The 25,102-nt window shown below is 42.8% G+C and overlaps 1 protein-coding gene across 7 annotated transcripts in view; it reads right to left on the reverse strand.

Annotated features, from left to right (window-relative positions):
• The window catches only part of PRDM5 (PR/SET domain 5), a 140,610-nt gene extending 125,090 nt beyond the window's left edge, over positions 1–15,520 (reverse strand). For all 7 annotated transcript variants that reach the window (XM_054031058.1, XM_054031061.1, XM_054031062.1 and 4 more), the window contains exons 1-2: positions 15,318–15,520; positions 1,990–2,073 (exon numbers count right to left, since the gene is read on the reverse strand). In XM_054031058.1, coding sequence (XP_053887033.1) covers positions 1,990–2,073; positions 15,318–15,410 — 177 coding nt within the window. In that variant the 5' untranslated portion in view covers positions 15,411–15,520. The remainder of the gene's footprint in view (positions 1–1,989; positions 2,074–15,317) is intronic.
• Between the last annotated feature and the right edge of the window lie 9,582 nt (positions 15,521–25,102).

Below are 25,102 nucleotides of genomic sequence, written 5' to 3' on the forward strand. Positions count from 1 at the left end.
CAATGAAATAAAGCCAGTTGCCATGACACCACAACTATCAGTTGCTCTCCTGGAATATAGAACCAACTCATACAAAGAAGGAACATAGGTGTGTTTGCACTGCATATATTCTCTCATAACCAGTCAAAACGAGAACCAATCAGTGGTGAAGACCTTCACAGGCTTGATCCAATTGTGAACCTTTTGCTGTTCCCACATCACTAGATTTATACTGATTTGGGGTATTGGGAGGCTGTCTTTTAGCATTCTTTCATAAGTTGTTTAGCTATGCAGAATCTGATTTCTAGCATGCTTTTACAGATAACTTGATTGTGGTGAGACCAGGTTATATTGTGTATGTAGTCTGTCTATGTTAATACTAAATTATTATTTTTTAAAAAGCTTCATTTCCCTTTTAGTAAATGCATAGATAATTCTTTGAATACATGGTGGGAATGGGACATTTCATCTGCTGCCACACAATAAACAAGTTATAGTAACCTTTATGCCTCCAACCTCAGGAGGAGGGACAAGAAGCTGTGCACATCTCTCTCCATATTGAGGGAGAGAGCAAATTTTTATGAGCTTGCACTGTGCAGATCTTTCTATACAGTGCAAGACAGTATTATTTTGGGTTTATCTCCCAAAAGGAGTGTACACGTGAGTGCTGGGTGAGTCCTCTCTCACAGAGCTGACGTCAGTCTGCATCTGCAGCTAGGTGTGGCCCTAGCTGTGTGTGTGTGTGCTGCAAGAGGCTGGAGAATCTAATTCATTAAAACAAGGAGCGGGAATCCAGGCTGGTGGAGCAGGAGAGGCTCAGTGAAACCCCAGTACATCAGGTCGCATCCCGGATGGGGGGAGTCCAACCCGTCACAGCTATATATTGTACTGCAATTGTCATTAAAAAAAAATGGTAGCCACCTGTATAACACAGCACCCAATTCATATCAATGAAGAGTTAGAAACATTTCCAGATTTATTGAATACTGCTTTCAAATATCCTTGCTTAAAACACCTTGAATGTGGGAAGTGCTATATAAAAGTAATGCAGTTTTTCTGTAGCAACCTGTGGGATCTTGAGGGGAGCATGCCATAGAGTAGCTGATCCATGGCTCTTCTCTACTAACAGTCCCACAGAGCTCCACCCACCCAGCTATGCGTCTCCAAAGCTTGAGGAGATTGTGCCATGCCGCCACTGCTCCTTCCCTTCTGCAATTTTTAGGCCCTTTTACAAGTTCCTTTCTTTATCCTCCTCTACACTTGCAGAATGGAGAGAAGAGAGGAGCCAATTACCTGCCAACCTACAGCACAGATCTACAATACAACTGGAACAGTTCGAAAGCAGCATGAGGCTGGGGCCCAAAAAAGCCTTATAGCCATGTTAGACTGTAACAATGTTTGAAAAAGTTTTCAAACACTAGCAAATACAGGACCTAATCCTAGGTATCTCAAACCCAATGATCAGGCCACAAAGCGGCTCCCTAATGTAATTTTTTAATCTCTTCCATTGCAATATATTCAACTTTTAAAGGGGCATGGTCAGGCTAAAATTTTAATAAAATAACAACAGTCTCTTAACCATCACTAACATACTTTTTTTAAAAAAAAAAAAAAGGCTTCAGTGTTCATAATCAGCTTTTCACCTTGCTTGTTGTTTACTTTTTTCACATTCCTCAGCATGGATGGCAATTAGTTTCATTCTTAGGGTCTCATAAATTAGCAGGATTTAGGTGTTATTCCTTATTCCCTTAAAAGGAAATGATTTCCCTTAAAATATATTTAAAAAAAAAATCAAAGAAACATTTATATTGATGTTAGGCTTTGTAAAAACTCCTACTTGGGGTCAAAATAATCCCTCGAAGTTAATAAAAAATTATTTAATATATAGTAATTAAGAGCCTAATCCTGCAAATGCTTTCTACTGGGTGTAATACCACTTTGGGATTACTCATGGTAGCAAGCACTACATGTGATAATAAGCGTTTGCAGAATCGGCCCCATAGATCTCACCTCCCACATCAGTCTGCAGTCTGTGTTTTCATCCAGTTCTTGAGGCATTCGCTTCTCTCCTGCAAACGGGCCAAATTTTTCACCCTAAATAATGATTACACAAAGAATGCATGAGTTACCAAACTACAATCTTTTGTATCACTTTAGCTTCAGAAGAAAAAGACAATTTTGTTCTATCTGCCTCCCATTCTCCTAAGGAGCACACATTAAACAGGGTTGCAGTGGAGAGCTGGATGGCTAAAACTTAAAGTTCATACACCACTTTGCAAATTTAAGGCTGTGTCTATCATGTAGAACTACAAACATTATTATACAATAAGCTAATGTGTTTGGGGTTTTTCTTTTCATATTTTTGACATTGTTATTTTACAACAGTTTCCCCTACCATATATATCCTCCATTTGGCAAATAATATTTTTCTGTATTTTGAAAGAGGCTGAAATTCACATGACATTTGTTTAATAAAGAACTACAAAACGTCAGCACCAATATTATCTCTGCATAAGGTTATAAGAAAGTATTTTGCAACAGGCATCTTTATAAAGGGTAAAGTATTTGGCAGCTATAGAGTTTACATTAGATTTGCATGATTTCAACATTGTTTTTTGAAGTATCAAATCAAAATACTTAACATTGAGGTTTTTGAACATACAGAAAATCTGTTTAAGTAGCACTGAGCATGTACATGTCTATAAACTAATTCAAGCCTATGTAAACAAAATAAAAATTGTAAAATATTACCTGTTATTCACAATACATGCCATGAACATATGAATTGATATGTTCCCCCAACAGTTTTGTCCCAAACATATCACATTAGCAGCATGGTCAACCATTTAACTATGATTTTATTCCCATAATAGTGTTGTCTTCAGTTTGCAGCAACAGATCTTGTATATTGTTGGGCTTCAGAATACTTTTTTGTTGTAGGCATTATCCTAACTGAAATGCTTTATGTTCCTTGCTCTGAGGCATAATTTTCTCTTGTTTAATAAAAAAAAAAAGAAGTGTTTTTATGTAGTATATGTTCACATTTTTAAATATATGTTCTTGTCTACCATATCCCTTTCCTGCCACCCTACACTCAATCAGATTAGGTGGCTTTTCAGCTTCCATCCTTTAACTTTCTCAGACTAACTCACAGAAGGCCAACTGGGGGAAAAACAAGGAAATTTCAGAGATAAGGTTTGTTCGAAACAGCAGAAAAATACAGGCAATATAAGGTCAACTGTATAAAATGGTAGGAGAGAAATTAAAACGATATCATGAAAAGTCCTTAAGATTTGTAATTCATGGTAGAAACTCCTCAATTTACCTGACACAGGTCACATTTCCACATTACATAATACTCAGTCCCTCAAAATTCTTCCAGGTAGTCATAGAATCATAGAACCGGAAGGGACCTCGAGAGGTCATCTAGTCCAGTCCCCTGCACTCAAGGCAGGACTAAGTATTATCTAGACCATTCCTGGCAGGTGTTTGTCCAACCTGCCCTTAAAAATCCCCAATGATGGAGATTCTACAACCTCCCTAGGCAATTTATTCCAGTGCTTAACCGTTCTGACAGTTAGGAAGTTTTTCCTAATGTCCAACCTAAACCGCCCTTGCTGCAATTTAAGCCCATTGCTTCTTGTCCTATCCTCAGAGGTTAAGAACAACATTTTTTCTCCCTCCTCCTTGTTAACAACCTTTTATGTACTTGAAAACTCTTATGTCCCCTCTCAGTCTTCTCTTCTCCAGACTAGTTTTGGTGGGATGAAATTCCCATACTAGAAGTTAAGTATTCCACTCTTATACAGGCTAACTGAAATGGCTATTCACTGCTGAAGCATAATAAAGTGATACAAGTTAACTGTGACTTAGCAGTGTCCAAAGACTGGATTTATAAACTGAGAACAGTTTAAGTGTAAAAAGATACACATGTGAATTGACACATACCAAAAAGTTCAGTTGTAAGAGAAGGCATCAAGGCCCCAATCCTGCAATGTTTTACGCAGATGCTTAACTTTACTCAAGTAGTTCTAGCTAAATTTATATAAGCTATTTTTAAACAGACAGTCCACACACAAAGTTGCACTGGTTTAACTAAAGGTGTGATGTTAAACCAGTGCAACTTCTATGTTGGTTTTTTTTGTGTGTGTTTTTTTTACACAAGATCAAGGCCCAAATTTGTAAGGTATGGCTGTTTGTGGCTCCTTCTCCCCCAACTTTCCAAGAGACAACACCAACATGCTATTCAGCATTCAAGAGCTCCTGCTAGGGACACAGAGAGCATTCCCCTTGTATCCTTCTTCTGCAAGATGGACATACTCCTCCCTGACACCAAGATCTTCAGTCCCCTTTTACACTAGGCCATAGAAGGGACAATAGACAGGTGCCACCCAAGTTGGAAAGGATATCTATTCTTCCTTCCCACCAAGTCACAAGAGATAATGCCATGGGGCTCTTCATTATTTCATCCCACAGAGCTAGGAGAGGGAGAGTAACGATCAAGGATCAAACCGCTAGGAGGGAAGAGTGGGCATTTATGGCAGCAATTTTGGGGAAGCATAATCAGCAGCATAGGCTGAAGTCTAGAGGTTAAGTTAGGTGCACATAAGTCAAAATGAGAGAGGAAGGAGACTCAGATGCTAGAAACAGGATGATTACTGCACTCCAATAGCTGCAGCTGATTGTATGAAAAAGGCTCTGTGTTGCAATGCTCAGCCAAACCAATATTATAATAAATGAGTTGTCTTTATACTCCTAAGTATAAAGACAATGAATAAGGGCTCCTGCTTTTAATCAAACAGAATCATCCAATCCCTTACTTCTCAGCACTGAATCCCCAGCAAATTAACAACTACTTATACCATATTGTGTATTGTCCTTCTCTAAAAGTTTGACTGAAAACTATATTTTATTTTTAGTATTTAATTCTTATTTTTCATTTCATTTCTAAATGTGAGTTTTAATATTCCACCATCTTTTAACATTAGTCATATACTAAAGCAGTAAGGTTAGCAATGCTTAGAGGCCATTAGTCAGTCAGTCTAGTATTTGTAATCCATTTCTGTTTACTGTTTCTCTCCATCACTGTGTCCCTAATGCAATGTTTATTCTTGGAACTGAACAAAACAACTGCAGAAATCTAAAGCACAGATCTAATCAGAGATAAAAACGTATCAACACAATCCAATTAAATATCTAAGTATTCTAGGTATGAGTGCACTTTAAATAGGACCTGTCTGTCAAGGTAACCTTAACAGCTAAGAAGTTAACTTTTATAATTTAGTTCCTGGAAGCAAAAAGAACATAATGCCAGATTCTCCTTTACACACAAGATAGCACTATAGTTCTAGAAAACACTGTTAAACCTTAATATCAGCAAGCACAATATTACATACGCTTAGGCCTTGTCATCACTTGGAAAAATTGTGCGGTATTTTTAAACACGTGCTAGCAAACATGTTAAAATTCTAGTGTAGACAAGGCAGCTGTAGCTTTAATGTGTGTTTCTTGGATGAGGTAAGGGGTTACTTTACCAGCCAAATCATGTTAAAACTGTAACTGCTTTGTTTACCCTAGTTAATATGTGTTTGCTAACACGATAAAAATACACTTCCTCCCCTGGTGTAGACATATGGATCATTTTGGTTACTGTTGATAAACATTTGTATAGCTCCACAATTTTGAAGGGTTCTGAACAGAGATCTTTAGAAGGTCACTAGTCAAAAGAATTTATAACATAAGGATACGATTGTAACTTTGCAATCTTCCCCCAAGTAAAGGGAAGTGTTTAATAATACTACCTAGCTCTTACATTGCATAGCTGCACTGCCCCAGGAGCAGGCCAGCGTGTAGACTGTGACTGTCACAATTAGTTCTCTGGTTTCTCTCTTGATCCAAAGGCAAAATAGCCTGTGATCGCCCTTCTCCAGCAACAGATTACTTCTTTTATGTTGGCTTAGTTCCTCTGGCCAGAGAATTGTGGGGGAAGGAGAATCGTGGTTCTGCCTACCTCCCCACACCCACCCCACCCCTCACGGCCCCATCCACCACCCACCAGCAGGGGCAGTCCTGCAGTGCCTGATCACTTCCCCCCGCCCCAGCCTCCCCAGCTCTGTAACTGGCAATAAGGGTAGCCCATGCAGGGCAAGAGACAAAACACAGAATACTAAGATAACAGACAAAGGAAGGGTCCTGGGAAAGGACAGATGAGGGTTAAGAGTATGGGACAAGGAAAGAGATTACACAGCAGGCAATGTAAATTCTTATATTTTAAAATAAAAGCTGCAAGAGGAATGGACAGCAGTGGAAGAGAAATCGGCAGTGGAAAGCAAGGCAAATAGAGTGCAGAAGAGAGATTTCAAAGAGGAGAGTGAGGACACTTGGTGCACAGGGAGGAGGAGGTCATTGCAGACAGCTGTGTGAAAAGAAAGCACAACAAGAGCAGGAAGAGACAGAGCAGCAAAACAAGAAGACTGGAGCCCAAGGGAATGATGGAGATGAAGATTAGATGTACACACAGGCAGGACCTAAAAGTGACCGTGTAAATGCTGGCTTTTTGAGGCTTCATATTGCCCGTGCCTCACTTATCTCCATAACAAATGTCCTCAGCGTGCCAGCCTTGGCTCTGAAACTGGATTCTCTCCCTCTTGCACCTCACCAGTAATGGAAGTTCTGCATGTCAAATTAGGCGCACAGCTACACCCATGCAAACCTTATTGTTTTCACATTATGCCCTCAATGAGACCCTAGCAAACCTACATAACTCTAATGGTGCAGGGTTACACGGGGCATAATCTGAGAGCAATGGGCATAATCTGCCACATCGTGTGCTTAGATGGAGCAGGAGGAGGTGGCCTGGGAGTTGGTTGGGGTTTCCTGATGTAGGGCAACCCAATCTCATAGCAAGTTAGCTTCAGTGCAAGGACTGTATGCCATTGGCGGCTCAGGTGTAACAGAGCTCATCCTTCCTCTTATGGGGAGTGGCTGGCACAAAAGGCAGTAAAGATACTTTAGGCAACTTTATGCCAGTGAAGTTCCCTTTTGTGGGAGAATTCTCCACTGGGCCTTTTCCAGCCACTTACATAGCACAAGATAGCCTTAGCAGCACACAGAATCCAGCCCAAGGGAGCTGCATGGCTGAAGGTGAGGACATAATTTTATCTGCAGAACCTTAATTATTGATGGCAATTAACAATGTAGAAAGTTTGACTGTCATGACCAGGTTTGTTTTGTGAGGATGACAGTGAGAAAACAATCTACTTGCAAACTTTCAAAGGGAGGATGAAAAGCTGAATGTACCTATCTCATGTACTTATATGGCCTCCATTATCACAGTATCTGATAACCTCACAATCTTTAATATAATTATCCTCATAGGTGTGTGAGGGAAAGAAGATTAGACAAACCATCAGTTTCCCAGGCTACAAATATTTTGCCATCATAGCTATACCAGCAACAGAAGGAGTTCCGCCGGCCTGGCTAGACCACCCCCCTGAATGACATTAACTAAGCTGACAGAAGAACTCACTCTGTCGGCACAGTGTTGTATACACTGAGAATTTTGCAGCACAGCTATGTCAGCATTAAGCCCTTTTTGTGTTTGTTCTCATTCTAGACACCCTCACAAGAAACATACAGAAGGCGGCACCTTGGTGCACATGATATTCTATGCAGTGAGGAGAAAGACAGATTCTTGAAAAATAGAGTTGTGTTGGACAGACATGGGCTCAAAATAAGCAGAGAAAAAACAGAATATATGGCATGTAATTTCATTATATGAACACTGAAGAATTATCCTTGAAACTGGACAGGCAGACAACTCTGAAAATGCAAAGCTTCAAGTATCTGAGTTTCAGAGTCCAGGAAAATGGAAGATGAAATTAGAGCTAAGATAATAAATGTGTGGCCCAAATAGAGAGAGCTAAGTGGTGTAGTGTGTGACAGGAAGATACCAGTAACACTAAAAGGCAAAATCTACAAAAGAGTGGTCTGTCCACATTTAATGTATGGCCCTGAGTGTTGAGCAACAAAGAAGAAATATGAGCAAATGATCTGTTCCACAGAAAGGCAAATATTGAGATGGATGAAATGTGTATGTAGAGATATGCTCAAATTAATACCAATAAATGCAAAAATGAGAGAATGCAGGCTCAGTTGGGTTGGTCGTTTTAAGCACAGTCCTGACAACTATGTGGTAAGAGTCCAACAGATCAAGAATGAAGGGAAAAAACCCAGCCAAGGCCAACTCAAGAAGAAGTAGTAGGATGTCATAAAGGAAGATGATGTGTGAGAGAGGATATGGCACTGGACAGAGCACTTTTGGGGGAGGGGGGAGTGATGGGGGCAGGACTCGTAGATTTGATGGAATTAATGCAAGGGAGAAGAGCTGTGCCAGCGCTAGGGGGTATGATTTTTTTTTAATACTCTTAGTTGACATACTCTTGCCGCCAAGTTAAAGAAGTATGGGCTGGATGAATGGACTGTAAGGTGGATAGAAAGCTGGCTCGATCGTCGGGCTCAACGGGTAGTGATCAATGGCTCCATGTCTAGTTGGCAGCCGGTTTCAAGCGGAGTGCCCCAAGGGTCGGTCCTGGGGCCGGTTTTGTTTAATATCTTTATTAATGATCTGGAGGATGGTGTGGACTGCACTCTCAGCAAGTTTGCAGATGACACTAAACTAGGAGGCGTGGTAGATACACTAGAGGGTAGGGATCAGATACAGAGGGACCTAGACAAATTAGAGGATTGGGCCGAAAAAAACCTGATGAGGTTCAACAAGGACAAGTGCAGAGTCCTGCACTTAGGACGGAAGAATCCCATGCACTGCTACAGACTAGGGACCGAATGGCTAGGTAGCAGTTCTGCAGAAATGGACCTAGGGGTCACAGTGGACGAGAAGCTGGATATGAGTCAACAGTGTGCTCTTGTTGCCAAGAAGGCTAACGGCATTTTGGGCTGTATAAGTAGGGGCATTGCCAGCAGATCGAGGAATGTGATCGTTCCCCTTTATTCGACATTGGTGAGGCCTCATCTGGAATACTGTGTCCAGTTTTGGTCCCCACACTACAAGAAGGATGTGGAAAAATTGGAAAGAGTCCAGCAGAGGGCAACAAAAATGATTAGGGGTCTGGAGCACATGACTGATGAGGAGAGGCTGAGGGAACTGGGATTGTTTAGTCTCCAGAAGAGAAGAATGAGGGGGGGGATTTGATAGTAGCCTTCAACTACCTGAAGGGGGGTTCCAAAGAGGATGGAGCTCGGCTGTTCTCAGTGGTGGCAAACAACAGAACAAGGAGCAATGGTCTCAAGTTGCAGTGGGGGAGGTCCAGGTTGGATATCAGGAAAAACTATTTCACTAGGAGGGTGGTGAAACACTGGAATGCGTTACCTAGGGAGGTGGTGGAGTCTCCTTCCTTGGAGGTTTTTAAGGCCCGGCTTGACAAAGCCCTGGCTGGGATGATTTAGCTGGGAATTGGTCCTGCTTTGAGCAGGGGGTTGGACTAGATGACCTCTTGAGGTCCCTTCCAACTCTGATATTCTATGATTCTATGATTCTATGACATATGCAAACAAAACTTTGTAGTGCAGACTAAGGACAGGTCCACACTACAGCCTAAAATCAATACAACTTATGTCGCTCAGGGATGTGAACCCCACACACACACTCCTCCCAAGCGATGCAAGCTTCGTGCTGTCCCCACTGGCACTATGTTGGCAGGAGACACTCTCCCGCCAACACAGCTTCCGCTTCTTGCCGAGGTGGAGTAATTATGCCAACAGGAAAGCGCTTTCCCGTTGGCATAGCACGTCTTCACCAGATACACTACAGCAGTGCAGCTGCACCAATGTAGTACAGACTTGCCATGGGACACTGACTATATCTATCCCTGGGTCAGTTAGCTCCACTATTTTACATTTATACAAATCCTTTCATCCCAAAGGATCCCCAGGCACCTTACAAAGTACCTACAGGAATCACTTCACCAACCATCAAAACGCAGACATCTCTGGGATGGAACGCAGCAATAGTTTCATACTGCATAATGTTGAAGGACAAGAAGTCAGGAATATCACATGTGATTCATACACCAATCACACATAACTTCTACTGCAACCTTTAGGCTACATTTACACTTGGAGCTGGGAGTGTGATTCCCTGCTTGAGTATACATACTCATTGTGACAGAATACGCCTCTGCGTTCTCATCCTACACACTAGTGTAATATTTTTGCACAAGGCGTGTCTTGTGAGGAATCACTTAAAAACTGAATTTGCTGATCAGTAATATCATGGCAAAATGCACATAGCAGTGTTATATGTGAATTTATAAACCAACTGAGATCATGACTAAAAGTATGTTTTCCAGATAAATCTGGTGAGTGGCTAAACCAATTCCTCAGAGACAAAGAGCAAGCTCATGCCTCAACCAGGTGTAAACAAGGCTGATGGACCATTACTTGATAAGTGGCCATTCTTTGGCAGGAAATGGTGGGGGGCAAAAATACATTTTAGCAAAGAAATAGCATGGAGTTTCCTTCCACAGACTGCCTGTTGCCTTGCTCTCAGCAAGAAATGCTTCTCAAAGGGGGGCAGGACTAAAAAAAAGAAGGGGCAGAACCCCAAGACACCTTCTCTCTCTCTCCCTGCCTATTGCATTCACTGTACCTGAAGAGACAAAGGAAGCAGCCACTGGACTCTGGGGGAGGGGTCCTGACCTAAAGATTTGGGTCAGTAAGATTGCTGAAAGCATGGGGTGAGAAAACTTAAACTACATTAGATTCATAGCAAAAGTTAAGCACCGGTAAGTGTTTTGTCTTTATTTTTCTTGTGACTACTTCTGACTTTTTGTCTAATTACTTGTACTCACTTAAAATCTCTCTCTTTGTAGTGAATGAACTTGTTCTATTTATTTCAGCTTGAACACACTGGATTAGACAAGTGTCTGGGTAACAAGTTGTGTGCATATTATTCCCTTAAAGGAAAACGGACTCAGTGTATCTGCACTGTCCAGGAGAGGGTTGGGCAGTACAGGACACACATTTCTGCAGGAGAATCTAGGACTGGGAGCGTGTTGGGGTCACCCGGTGGTAATATTTAAGGCTGGTAAGAGCCAAGGTGTGGCTGGCTGGCTGTAGCACACACAGACATAGCTGGGAGCGACTTACACATTGGAGGCAGTTTGTGAGCAGTCCAGGCTGGAGGATACAGCAGCAAAGCATTGTAAAGGGCACCCCAGGTTAGAGGGCAGGGGTGACACAGCTTCTCATTGGTCTGGATTGTACCCTGGTATGTCACACTCGTGCTGGCTCTCATCAAGCTAGCACACTAAAAACAGCAGTGTAGCCACAGTAGCAGGGCAGTGGCCAGTGGCCACAGCACAGGCTACCCCCGGGGTACATTCTCAGGGTGGCTAGCACATGCCACAGCTGGTCGCTGCCTGCGCTACCACGGCTACACTATTTTTAGCATGCTAGCTCGATGAGAACTAGCATGAGTAGGTAGGCGAACTGGGAATCACACCCCTAGCTCCAAGTGTAGACATACCCTAGACCAGTGGTTCTCAACCAGGGATCCGGGGCCCATGGGGAGGATCCTCCGAGCAGGTTTCAGGGGGTCTGTCAAACAGGGCCAGCACTAGACTTGCTCTGGCCTAGGGAAGAAAGCCAATGCCCCACTGCTTGGGTGCTTTCCCAGGGCTATATAAAACCCACCTCCACAAAGGGAGTAGCTCCCAGCGCTGGTGCACGTCTACACTGCCACTTTACAGCGCTTAAATTTGCAGCACTCAGGGGTATGTTTTTTCACACCCCTGAGCAAGAAAGTTGCAGCGCTGTAAAGTGGAAGTGTAGACAAGGCCTTCATCGAAACACTACAGCACTGCAGCTGCACCGTTGTAAGTGAAGACCTGCCCAAAGACCTGAATCTTAAAGTGATTTTTTTAAAAGTTGCAGGCATTTTTAAATGTAAAAATAACCTTGTCAGATTTGGAGAGGAAACAGAAGTTGTAGGCAGCTAACCAATATGTCCTGCAACACAATGGTCCCAGAGGTAAGTAACAGCCTTTTTTGATGACTACAAGTTTCTTTTCTTCAGATATATACACATTTACCAGTTCTAGCAAACAAATATTCTATTATATGCCAATATATACTAACTAATACCAGATTCTTACACTTCATTTCCTCTCAAGTCAATAAAAAATAATGAATGAAACAGTGACTAAAAGGAGACAAACTGCCATATCACTAAAATGGCAGAAAACACAGTAGGGATCAACTTTAAAGAAAGTCAGGAAGCAACAATTGATCTTGTTCCATCTCCTGCAAAGCACTGAGAAACCAATAGTGCCAATGCTTATGACTGTATCAAGAGTTTTGTGATATTGGGTGTTTGAGTTGAAGTCTAGCTGATAGAGAGAAGAGATTACATGAGAATCTCAGCTTTCATTTTAAAAAAATAAAATAAAATACGAAGTTTCTAGCCCTTGTAGTAACAGAGAAAAGCTTGAAAACATGACCTGAGTGCAACCTCAGGGCTCACACCCAAAGGCAAATTAAGAAGGATGCAAAATGAATTACCGTATATACTCGATCATAAGCCGGTTCATTTATAAGCCGACCCCCCCAAGATGGTTAAGTAAAAATGGAAAATTTTTATAATCTGTTCATAAACCAACCCTATAATTCAGGGGTCAGCAAACTTTGGCTCCCGGGCCATCAGGATAAGCCGCTGGTGGGCCGAGATGGTTTGTTTACCTCGAGCGTCCGCAGGCACAGAGGTAAACCTAAGTAAACAAAGTGTCCCAGCGCGCCAGCTGCTTACCCTGACGGGCTGGGATAGCAACTGGTGGGGAAATTTGGGGGGCCGAGGAGGGGGGAAGAAGCTGGGAGTCAGGGGAGTAACTCCTGTGACCACCCCCCACATAACCCCACCCCTAGCCCAGAACCCCCACACTCTCCCCATCCCATCCCTTCCCACCTTATCTGGAGAGGATGTCTCTGACCTGGCTGGAGCTGCTCTGGCAGGCTGGGCAGTGCGGCCGCAGCCTGCTCCAGCAGACTAGACCGGGCGGCGCGGCCACAGCACGTTCCAGTGGGCTGGGCAGCACAACCGCAGCATGCTCCAGCGCCCGGGCGGTGCAGCCACAGCCTGCTCTGGGGGGCGGGGGGCGAACGGCATGGTTGCAGCCTGCCAGCTCCGGAGCTGCAGCTGCTTCGGAGGCTGGGGGGAGAGCAGCGTGGCCAGAAGTGCAGAGACTCTGGCCCCGCCTCTTCCCTGCTGGCTGTGCTGCCTCTCCTTGCTCCCTCTGTTGAGGGGAGGGGCTGTGTCCTACCTCTCCCTCTCTATACCCGTTCACAACCCGACCCCCTTCTCTGGTGCTTCCCTTTTTTACTAAAAAAAATTCGGCTTACGATCTAGTATATATGGTATATTTTTTTAAAAATCACTCGATTTTTGAGGAGTGTGACATTATTTTTGAGCAACTGGGGTTAGCAATACTAATGATAACACAAGGACATCTGAAAGGAGCACTTTAACCACAGGAAAGAAAGATACAGTTAAGATGTCATACAACACAGAGTACACTACAGAATTTGCTACTCAAATATATGTCTAATTTCACATTCAGCACCTCCTCCCAAAAATTGTTAATGGAATGACTTTGGTGGCCATTACAATAGATGGCTATTATATAGTATAATTAGTATTGTTCCCCCTCTGCTGAGGTAAGCTTCCCAGTGACATGGAGTCTGGTTACATCCTATGAACAATTTATTTTATTTATGCATGTACACCAGTCCTGGAACAGAGGTGGTCACAAATAGCATGCAGGCCAAGTCCTTCTTTCAGGAATCTCAGCCATACACCAATGCTTGGTTCCCAGGAAGTAACACTGGTCTCGGTTGACCAAGGAAGAGAGCAACATCTGCTGCTTACACAGATACCTCTACTCAGAGCCTTGCATAACAAAACTAACAGCAACATTTAGCATGCCTTCCTAACATTGAACATTTGCCGCCAAACTAAGAAAAAGTACTTGGAAGGCTATGTGTAAAAGCACCACCTGGTGACATCTGCCTAAACAATATGGAGGAATTCTGGCACTTAGTGTAGGCAAGTTCTACTTTTCTTTTTCACCAGTTTCACAGCAGTGAAATTTATACTTAAGAGAGAGGGAAATCAGGCCCAAAACTGTAATGACTATTGAAATAGATAATTTTGATGAATTTCACTGTATTCTATGGAGTCAGATGAATTGCACACACCACAAGAAAGCCCAAACAGCACCTCTCTCAAACCAATAAGATCCAAAAATGGGACAGACACACACAAAAATCCAAGAAAAACAAAAGGTAGAAGCTTAAATTAATGTGGGACTGATCATTTTAGTTCTGTACCACTTCAATTATCTAAGTATAATGGGGGACACTGAATATTTCTGGATAACTGATATTGTGGATAATCAAGAGAATTCTCAATTTAATTAACAGATGTCAGGGGATGTGACCTGTTTTGAATAAGAGGGATTTGCACTTAATTGAGGTTTCAGCTGTAGCCACCACAGTTTCATTATTCTGCAAAGCAAATTAAATCATTTATTCTGATAAAAGTGAAAAAACAGCAAGAGTTTGGTGGGGAGGGAGGTATATTTAGATGGAAAATGAGATGGAAATGGAGAAATAGGTCAGGACAGGGGCACTGCCTGGGTTTTAAAAACTGTTTTAAAACACAAATAAAAATGTAACACCAAACCAAAATAAAAACATCCTACTAACCCCTTCCTATGCACACGATTAACCCACTCTTTGCTTATGCATGTACAGGGGCGGGGATTTGTCTAGCTGGGCTAACCACTTTATGCCACTCCCCAAAGAAACAAAGATCCCTAGGGGACGGTGCCTTTTTGTTGTTGTTTCTGATCACGGTTTCAGTCCTTGCGTGCCAACAACAGATTCTGTTAAATGCACCAGAACATGCTTCAGTTTAACACTGAGGTTTTTTTCATTTCAGCAAGACACTGCCCGCTGCAAAGCAGACGGTGGAGAGAGCTCTGGCAAAGAGAGAGTTTGGGATTAAGTTTGAACTCGAAAACCCTGCAGGCAGCGAGGAGAAGGCGCTGCAGTGAACTCCGGTACTACGTGGCAGGCTTTCTCTGGAGAACCCAGCATTTTGGAAACTAAGCGAGGGGGGGGGGGCGGAGTAGCTTGCAAGCTACACAGCTGCCCTATCTGCTTCTTCAATACACCCACCAGACAGCGCACAGCCCCCTATGCGCCCTGGTCTCCCCGTCATGCCGACCCCATGGGTGCCGAGGAGCAGCAGCGAAATCACCCACCTTTTTCACTCTCCGGGCCGTATAGAGCCCCATCCCGTCCTGAACTTTAGACGACTTCAGGGCAAACCTGTCCGGCACGTACATGCCCAGCATTTTGCACTGACTCGGGCCGCCTGCTAAAGGGGAGAAGAGTTAACAGGGACTTTCATTGCAAAGGGCAGGAGATGGAGGAGGGGGCAGGGACAGAGGGGCCGGTTGCAGGATTACCCCGGCTGGCTCCTGGAGGAGAGGGGCGGAGTCAGAGGCGGCTGCAGGAGCTGGATGGGAAAGCCTGGCCTCCAATTGGCTGAAAGTTGGTCGGGGGAGATGGGAACGGGCCGCTCCTTAGGGTAGCACCGCGGCGGGCGGGGGCTGCAGGGCCCGGGTGGGCATTTTTTCAGCCGTCCCAAATTGCACACTCCGGGGCTCAGTCCCAGACTGACCGAAAATACGAGATCTGTCTCCGGATCTTCCGGAAGTTCAGTGATGTTCTGATCCAGCGCCGCTTATTTCAGCCCGTTAGAGACAGAGAGGCAGACAGGCCCACACGTTTGGACCCGACCCTTTGGCGGTCTTCAGGGAAACGGGAGAGGGAGTTTAGGCTGCTCCTGACCCAGTGTAGCTCAATAAGTAAGATCCATAACTTTGAGATCCTGCATAGTATTGGACAGTCCTTTGCCAAATGTCATGCATGGATGTGACTGAAGCCCTGCAACAATGAACACACTGCCACTATACTTCATTGTGATTATGCAAGTTATGAATTGTTATCCTAAGAAGGCATTTCGATTTCAAATATGGATGTGGTGGAAAATCCAGCACTCAGGACAAAAAATGGCCCCAGTTTCAGGTTTTGATTCTCCCTTTGTAACACCAGTGAATGTTAACCAACAATTAGTCTCTTAGGGCAGAGAACATTGTGAATACACCTTTTACCTGCTACCTTCTGTATGCCCTGTCTCATTTCCATACAGGTTTGCTCTCTTCTGCCTGCAAAGGAAGCATCCTGCTTTTTATCAAAGGCAAAGCTAAACTCTCTATTCCCTCTTTATTGAATCTATGTTATTTATCTTTAATTTGTGTTGCATAATACTCACACACATTTCCCAGCTGCAGTGGAGACAAACTCAAAAAGACCCACTCCAAGTAATGAGAGACACCTGACTTCACTGGGACTCTGCACAGGTGCAAGAATCCATCCAAGCAGATCTTCCTGAAGTATTGGAGCCACAATTTGCCCCCCTTGTATTCATGACAAATATGTTGCAGAATCAGAAATAGAAAGTATCAGGGGGTAGCTGTGTTAGTCTGTATCCACAAAAACAACAAGGAGTCCAGTAGCACCTTAAAGACTAACAGATTTATTTGGGCATAAGCTTTCGTGGGTAAAAAACCACTTACACTTCTATTTCTCCTAGGTCCCCAGTCCAATGTCTTAAATACAAAGGAACTTCTTTACTCTTCTAGCACCCCTCTTCCTCACTCACCCTCCATCCTGTGCACTGAATGACACAGGGGTCTCAGAACAAATAACATATGATCATATAATTAAAGACTATCATAATGCATATGCTCAAAGGGATCATATTAAACAACCTTAATTTTGGCATTTCCTTACTTCTGAGTGCTTTAAAACCCTTAATATTTGTAACTTGGGGGGGTGTTGTTTGTATATATCATCTTAGGTTTCTGGTTTTTGTAAATCAGAAATTACATCATGTGGAACTATAGTGACCCCCTGTGCATGGATCATCAACACATTTGGAATCCAGGACCCTTAAGTACATAGCACAGACTTCTACAACTTGAGCTAAAGATATTACTGGTACCAGTAGTAGGTGCTATGTGAATCAGCCACTGGAAGGAAAGCAAGACATTTGCCATTGACTTACTCCTCTATTAGCTAACCAATAATTGTGTATTAGGAACTAAAAGCCTTGAGTGCTAGTCCCGGCTTTGGAAGAGAGAGAGAGAGAGAGAGAGAGGTCTAATGGTCACAGTCAACATAGTCAAACATATACATTTGGATTTTCATTCTGAAAGGCAGGCTGGCCGAGTGGCTGAGATCTGCTTAGTGTCTTTGTGCTCCTCGTATACTATACAAGGGACATAGAGAGACAGAGGAGCCCTGGAAGGAGAACCCGAGCACCAGGGCCATTTAAGGTGGCACTATACAGCTCTCCCCTCGCAGCCTGCTATGCTGGGGACAAGAAGTGGCAGTCAGCACAGTCATTCGGAAAGAGAAGAGGGGCAATGGCTAGAGCACTCTGAGTCTGGTAATTCTGCACTGTAGAGAAGCCCACAGTCAGTCTGCTGTAAGTTAGAGCAGACCCCAGGGCTCCTCCAAGTTATGCTGGGGGCTTTAAGTCACCTTTGCACCCCCTTTCCAGGTCAGTACCTTCTATACTTCCTGAAAGATGCAGCCCAGAGTCTGGTCCTTGTTCTATTCCTAGCCCAGCCAGAAGTGACCTGGTGTAACCTCTATGTAGTGTGCCTGTCATTTTAATCACAAATCTTACAGTATTTCATGTTTCTGTTAAAAATCCAGCTGCTGGAGTCAAAAGATTGCATGAAAATCTTAGTTTTCACTTTAAAAGAAAAACTAAGTTAATCCTAGGCCTCGTGGTTGCAGAGAGAAAAAATAACTTCAGTCATTAGCTGAGGTCACCCTAAAGGCTCAGAAACCAGAATGTGAATAAAAAGAACCAATATATATATATATATTTTAAAAATCCCATGAAAAAAAAAAACACGATTTTTACATCAAGCTCATGATTTTTGAGGTCCTAACTCATGATTTTTAATGCTTGTGGTTGGCAATATTGGTTATGAACCTTACTCCATTTTAATTCTGTGTACTTCACAGATTTATTAACCCCAGTCATTGGAAGAGGTGAGACTAGAACTCATGGCTATAGCCTCTGGTAAACTCCCCCTTCCATAGACCAAAAGGGTAAAGGTGGCAGCTGCTGCCATTGTATTACTTCCCCCATCCAGTGCTCTAGATCTGTAGCATTTCCCCACATCCAGAGAGCAGTGTGTTTGACATATTAAAAAATTGCTGTAATGGGCCTATGCCTTTGTTAGGATTTAGTTTGTTCCTGATGTACCTAAACTCCTTCTCATTGTCTTTGGCCTTGCCAACCAGGGAATTTTCCCTAATGTGTTATGCTGCCCTTTCCTTATCAAGTAACAGTGACAAAACTATCTGTTTCCCATATCCCATTTTTAGAAACAGCTAAACTATTTTTGTTGAATCTTTCAAAAACAAAAACAAAAAAAATCAGTCTGAAGCAGAAACCAAGCATGGAAGCTTTCAGCCTGACCTGCTAAAAGTCTGGCAATTTCTTAACACTTTCTATTATAATTCTGTTTTCAACCTTAACTAAAGGAAATAGAGTTGGTTGGGGTGGGGTGGGGTGGGGGAGTCACAGAAAATGTTGAGTTTTTACAGAAAATCCTCCAAACCAAAATCTTGTCAGAGCTTATGGTTTTCTGGTGAAAAAAATAAATCATTTTTTTTCAAAGAAAGCAAACACTTTCCACCAAAAATTTGTTTAGTTGAAAACCCAGTTTTCTGTTGGAAAAAGCTGATGGGGAATTTTCAGCCAGCCCTAATGCTTTTCACTCTATAATGTATACATAAAAAAAATCTGTTTATTTTTCCTTGCTTTTACATTTTCATATAAAAATGAAAGCCAGAATCTACATGTTAGCAACATAAAAACATATTTTTCTTCTTGCATAGATAAAAGTTGAAACAAGTACTGATATTTTTTGCAGCATCTCTGAGTCAATATTAACTTGTATGGCTGCTGCCTGTGCTTGATCTATGAACAGATTTCATTCTACATGGTCTGTCAAGCCAGGACCTTTTATGAGCATGACATGTCCCTAAACATTTTTAATTAAGGAGGGACACTTAGACACCATTTACCAATCTATGTATTAGTCCAAATTCACCCTTGCTTTAAACTCACTGCATGAATGGTAAATTCTATTACCTTCACTTTTGACATCAGTTAATGCTACAATTTTAGGCACTGCTGTTCAAAGAAGTTTAGATAAAATCTCAGAAACTTAGAAAGCATGAGAAAAAAGAACCAAAAACATCTGCCAATCTGTATATTTTTCTATACAGTAAAATTAATATATAGTTAAAAATAAAGCACAAACTGTGACATTACATTTTGAAAAGTACTGTACACAGACCTAGTTTGAATACTAACCACCTTAACAGTTTGATAATATAATAAACTGTAAGACTGCAGTATTTCAAAGGAGAGCAGGACCTGACAGTGAATTTTCATTAATAAACAGATTAAATGTAGCTGTGAATTCAATCCAGAATGCATATATAGTTGCCTCAATATATAAACAATTTACCAAATGTAGTGAAGATTGTAACTGGCAAAGAACATTCTTTTTCCAATGGAGAGGTTGGTTTGTTTAAATCTGATTATAAAGTTAAAAGGAAGTGTAAAGGCATTTGAAGCAGGCAGAAGGGAAGGGAAAAGATCAAAAAAGTTATTGATAAACACTTGGTATTTTAGACTATATATTTAAAATTATGTGTTCATATCTTATACTTTTAATAAGTAGGCCACTTGTTCTTTTGAATTATGCTGTCTTGTGAAGGGCCTCACTAACACAGCAGCCCTTGCAAAGTATAATTTCTTTATTTTCCTTGTAGTATTTAGAGACTTCACAAATGAATTTATAGATGGGAGAAAGTTACAAGTAGTTGAAAGTAGGGGAGGGATAGCTCAGTGGTTTGAGCATTGGCCTACTAAACCCAGGGTTGTGAGTTTAATCCTTGAGGGGGCCATCTGGGGCAAAATCAGTACTTGGTCCTGCTAGTGAAGGCAGGGGGCTGGACTCAATGACCCTTGGGCCCCTTCCAGTTCTAGGAGATAGGTATATCTCCATATTATATTATTAGAGTTCCATCCAACTCCTATTAAAGTCTGTGGAAAGACTTCCACTGATGTCAATGGAAGCAGGACTTAGCCCTTAGAATGAAGATGCCTTCTGAAGATTAACTGCAACATTACAATGCACAGAGTGCCTTTATTTATTGTACAGTACACAGATATTCTATCATACTCTTCCAAATCACTACAGTAATCTATACTCAAAACAGTACATATTACAAAAGTGACAGGCATTTAGATTGCAGTCAATCACTTCTTAAAAACAGCCATGCTATAGTTTGCATATGGTTTGTTACAGCCATTTAAACAACCGTTTTGCCTTTATACTTTAAATTACCTGTGACAGCTCTTTTGATACATGGACCACAGCTGTAATAAGTCAGTTGTGACTCCTGACTAGATATGCTTTTTATCCGATAGGAAAAAAGAATAAAAGAACTGAAAGAAATATAGAATCTCTTGTGCATTGTAACAGCATGGCTTGGCCCCATGGGTTGGAGAACCTAGGGCTAAGCCAACCCTGATTCAAAATGAGCCCCACCTCAGAGGCAGTAGGTGATTCCAGTATAAAAGAAACAGGAATTTACAATGAAGGGAGAAGCACAAGAAATTGTAATTATGGTTGTAGAGAGTGTAGTGAGTAGTAAGAAGTCTCCTGCAGGGCCCTGAGTCAGCAGGGTAGGTAATAGCTAGGGAAAGCCTATGGGAAAAGAAAAACTACAGTGCAGAAGTAGTGGGAAGGATGCAGACAGGCCTTCAGCGAGGAGGGGAGGTGCCCAATTGAAACTGGAAGAAGATTGTGAGAATCAGATCTGGTCTACACTGGGTGGGATTGATCTAAGTTACGCAACTTCAGCTATGTGAATAACGTAGCTGAAGTCGACATACTTAGATCTACTTACCATGGTGTCTTCACTGCAGTAGGTCGACTGCTGACGTGCCCCCGTTGACTCCGCCTCCGCTTCTCGCTCCGGTGGAGTACCAGAGTTGACAGGGGAATGCTCAGGGGTCGATTTATCGCATCTTTACTAGACACAATAAATTGACCCCCGCTAGATCGCTTCAGAGGTAAGTGTAGACATGCCCTTAGTGTTCTGTTTTTAAAGACTTTGTGTTATTTTGGATTATCGAGAGAGACTGAACTAACTTTGGGGCCTGAAGGATCCGTGTGTTATTTAGAAAACTAAATAAATGGGACCAATTGAGGGAATAGCGTGAATTACCTGTGGGCTGTGGTGTTCTCAAGAGTATGCCTACACTGCTCCTCCCCAAAAGTCTCAGAGCCAGGGTCAACTGACTCAGGCTCACCGTGCAGGGCTAAAAACAGCAGTCTGGACATTCCTGGTTGGGCTCTGATACCCACTCCATCTCACTATGTTTCAGAGCATGAACAGGAGCATCTATACTGCTATTTTCAGTCCCATAGTGTGAGCCCGAGTCAGTTAACCCTGGGCTATGATACTTGCTGCCCTGGCCTTTTTGTGTGTGTGTGTGTGTATGCAATCTAGATATACCCTAAGGGTATGTCTACATTGCAATTAGATACCCAAGCCTGGCCTGTGCCAGCTGGCTTGGACTAAAAGGCTGTTTAACTGCAGTGTAGGCATGCCTCAAGAGGGAGATCTGAGGGAGGCTGCGGCAAAGGGAAAATCTGGACATGGGGTGGGGAGGGGGAGAAGGGTGTGCTTGGGAGGTGGCTGCTTCTGTTGTATGCAGCATGTCTAGAGAAATGGATTTGGAAACAGTATTTGAGGACACCCAAGTTCTAATTCTAGAACTGCCACTCATTTGCTGTCAATAGAAACCAGAACTTCAAATGTGGGTGTCTAAATCAATTTAAGTCAATGGAAGCTGTGGCTTCTCAGCACCTTTGAAAATAAGGCACCTTTTTAACTGCCTAAACATGGATTAAATAGCTGGCCCTGCTCTCACTGAAGGCAATGGCTACATTCTTATTGCCTTTATTGGAACCAGGCCCAAAGGTCCCAATTCAGAAATGCACTTAAGCACATGCTTAATTTTAATAGTAATACTTAGCTCTTATACAGAGCTATAATCAGATCTCAAAGCACTTTACAAAAGGAGGTCACTATCAATATCCATTCTACAGCTGCAGCTACTGAGCCACAGAGAAGAGAAGTGACTTGCCCAAGGTCACCCAACCGGTCAGTGGCATAGCTGGGAATAGAACCCTGCTCTCCTGACATCCAATCCAGCATTGATCTTCTCAAGTAGGGATACTTTCTTGAATTGAGGCCAAAGTGTTTACCTTTAGTCACTGCTGTTTAAAAACATTGATCTCACTTTCTCTATTCCTAACTTTTTTGATAGGCTAATAATAAATACTTACCCATCTTGCCATTAGTGTTAAGTAATTAGGGTTGCTCGGCTACCTACATACAACATACCTGATACAAACCCACAGATGCAAGGACGTGAAAAGTTAAGCCACCTAACAGTACATTTCTTCTTTTCCTTTACCCACAGGCAAACCCCTGACTACTATGCACCACCAGCCAGACATTGCATCCTTACCTCTGCCTCCCTCAAGCTTCCCTTCTCCATATACACCTTTACCAATCTATCCACCCCCAACCACCTAACACTGTTACACTATTGGGAGTAGTGGTTTCTATGCTAACTGCTAAGGCCACCTACTTTAAGAGGAAAGACAATGATTTATGCCCCATTTTAAGACTATTTTAGAACACAACCCTAACTACCAGGGCACCTCCATCATGTTAAATCTGGAAACATTACAACTCAGAGCAATATACTGCAGACCTTTTGAATCTATGTAAAAACCACAGCATATTCACTGAATTTATTTTTTAAGTTCTCTATGGAGGGGGAAAAAAGTGATGTTTGAGGAGCATCCATCCAGATTTGATGGATAACTCTCAAGGAAGCCAAAAAGCAGTTGTTGGGATCAGAAAACCCCTGACTGAATAGAGGTATGGCTTGGCAAAAGTCTTATCTGTAGTGTAAGCCACAGATTCTCCTGAATCATCTTCTACAGTCCAACTGCCATGAATCTAACTCAGGTTTGGGCATCAAAAGTTCCTGTGAACTTAGACAATACAACCCACACACACGCACCCCTCCTAACTAGTATGGAACAGTTCATTAGAACTCTCCACTTCCCTGTATTGACTCTGCTAAGCGAATCAGGAAGGGACAGCAATATTAGCCCACTTGCAGAGTCTCAGAGTGAAAATAGGGAAAGACAAAGCACGGTTTGTGTTTATTCCTGACCACTGGTATTTCTAGGCTATGAGTCACTTTGCCTGGTTGTTTTCATCTCACAAATGAAACTACTCAAACATGTAGTCACTGCTGGCAAGATTTACCAGTTCTGTAGAATTCAGTAATTGCCTTCACCCTCCCCCATTGCTAGTGGTCTTCATATTTTTTCAAGGAATCTACTGCTAAGCAACTCATCTTGGCAGCCATAATATGTCTTTCTTTCCTCCATTTTTCACGTATTCTTTTCTTGGCCCTTAGATCAACAAGTGCAATTGAGTATAGAGGCATATGTGCACGTGCTTTATTACAGAGGAGGGAACTTCCTTGCATAAGAATAGAACTTGTTATGTGGTCTGTTTAATTAAACTAATGTGTGGCATCCATGCCCTAATCAAGGTCTTGAAAACCAGTGAGTAAGCATAACTCTCAGACAAGTGCACCTGACCCCCTAGGCTTGAGAGGCTGAGCTGTAGCCCAAGCCACAACAAACATACTGTACTGCTATTTTTAGCACACTAGCTCGGGCCCCACCAGTGCAAGTCTGTCTACCCAGACTGGGAGGTGCACTCCCAACTGCAGTGTAGACATGCCCTCTGTGCTTTGTTCACTGCTCAGCCAGGCAGAGTGTGGTTTAAAACAGAGTCCAGTTTTTTTCATTTTGTCTTAGCTATTCCCCACAATCATACTGGTGAACAGAAAAGAGTTTGCAGTCAAATACGTAGAGAAAGAACACTCTTTTAGAGTGAGCAGCAGACGTTCTTGCTGAAACGTGTCCGACTAGCTGAACGTGGGGGCCCTGGAGCCCAAGCCTCTGCCCAGCACACAGACACGATAGTTCTTTTTCAAAGATAATAACTTTTAGAAAAGTAACTTTACAAACGGAAGACTTAAAGGCAAAAACCACAGCTTAGAAAGAGCCAGTTTCTGCCTTTCAAGCACTGCCCCACTTTGGGGCTAGTCAAACTCTCACTGTCCCTGGGAGCTCTGGCCATTTTCAAGGATCAGTGTCACATGGCTTAAGGCACTCCTGGAAGGCACTAAAATACAACAGTGACTGATGAGGAAAGGGATTAGTTGGGAGGGGTTCAGCTGAATGGAAAAAGAAGGGAAAGGAGAGAGGATAGACAGAGGAGAAGAGGGACAGGTGTGGAGTGAAGCAGAGGTAATGAGACTTGGGGGGGAGAAAGCAACACAGGGCAGAGAAAGTCCAAAGGAAACTGTAGAAAGTTGTCTGAGTGTCCAGGTTCCTGCTTTGGCTGTTTCTGTTCCTATCAAATGGAGTCTCTGGTTGGTTCCTCTCTGCAGTTTTCCACTTAAGGCCACAACATGTAGGGGAAACTGACATAGGGTGACCTGACCAGATGTCCCGGTTTTATAGGGACAGTCCTGATATTCAGGGCTTTGTCAGCACCTACTACTCCCACCCCCTGTCCCGGTTTTTCACACTTGCTCTCTGGTCACTCAAGACTGACATCATGTGGGTCCTAGTGTCCCCCTCACAGTGTGGGGTCCAGGGAGTGCTATGGGAAGGAGCAGCCCCAGCTGGACCGTACCGTAGTTCCTTTCCTCCACCAGTGTAGCAGTACCTTCTTTGGCTGTTTCTGTGGTTGCTCCTACTGGCTGGAG

Source organism: Malaclemys terrapin, chromosome 5, assembly GCF_027887155.1.
Source record: "Malaclemys terrapin pileata isolate rMalTer1 chromosome 5, rMalTer1.hap1, whole genome shotgun sequence".
NCBI classification, from domain to species: domain Eukaryota; kingdom Metazoa; phylum Chordata; order Testudines; family Emydidae; genus Malaclemys; species Malaclemys terrapin.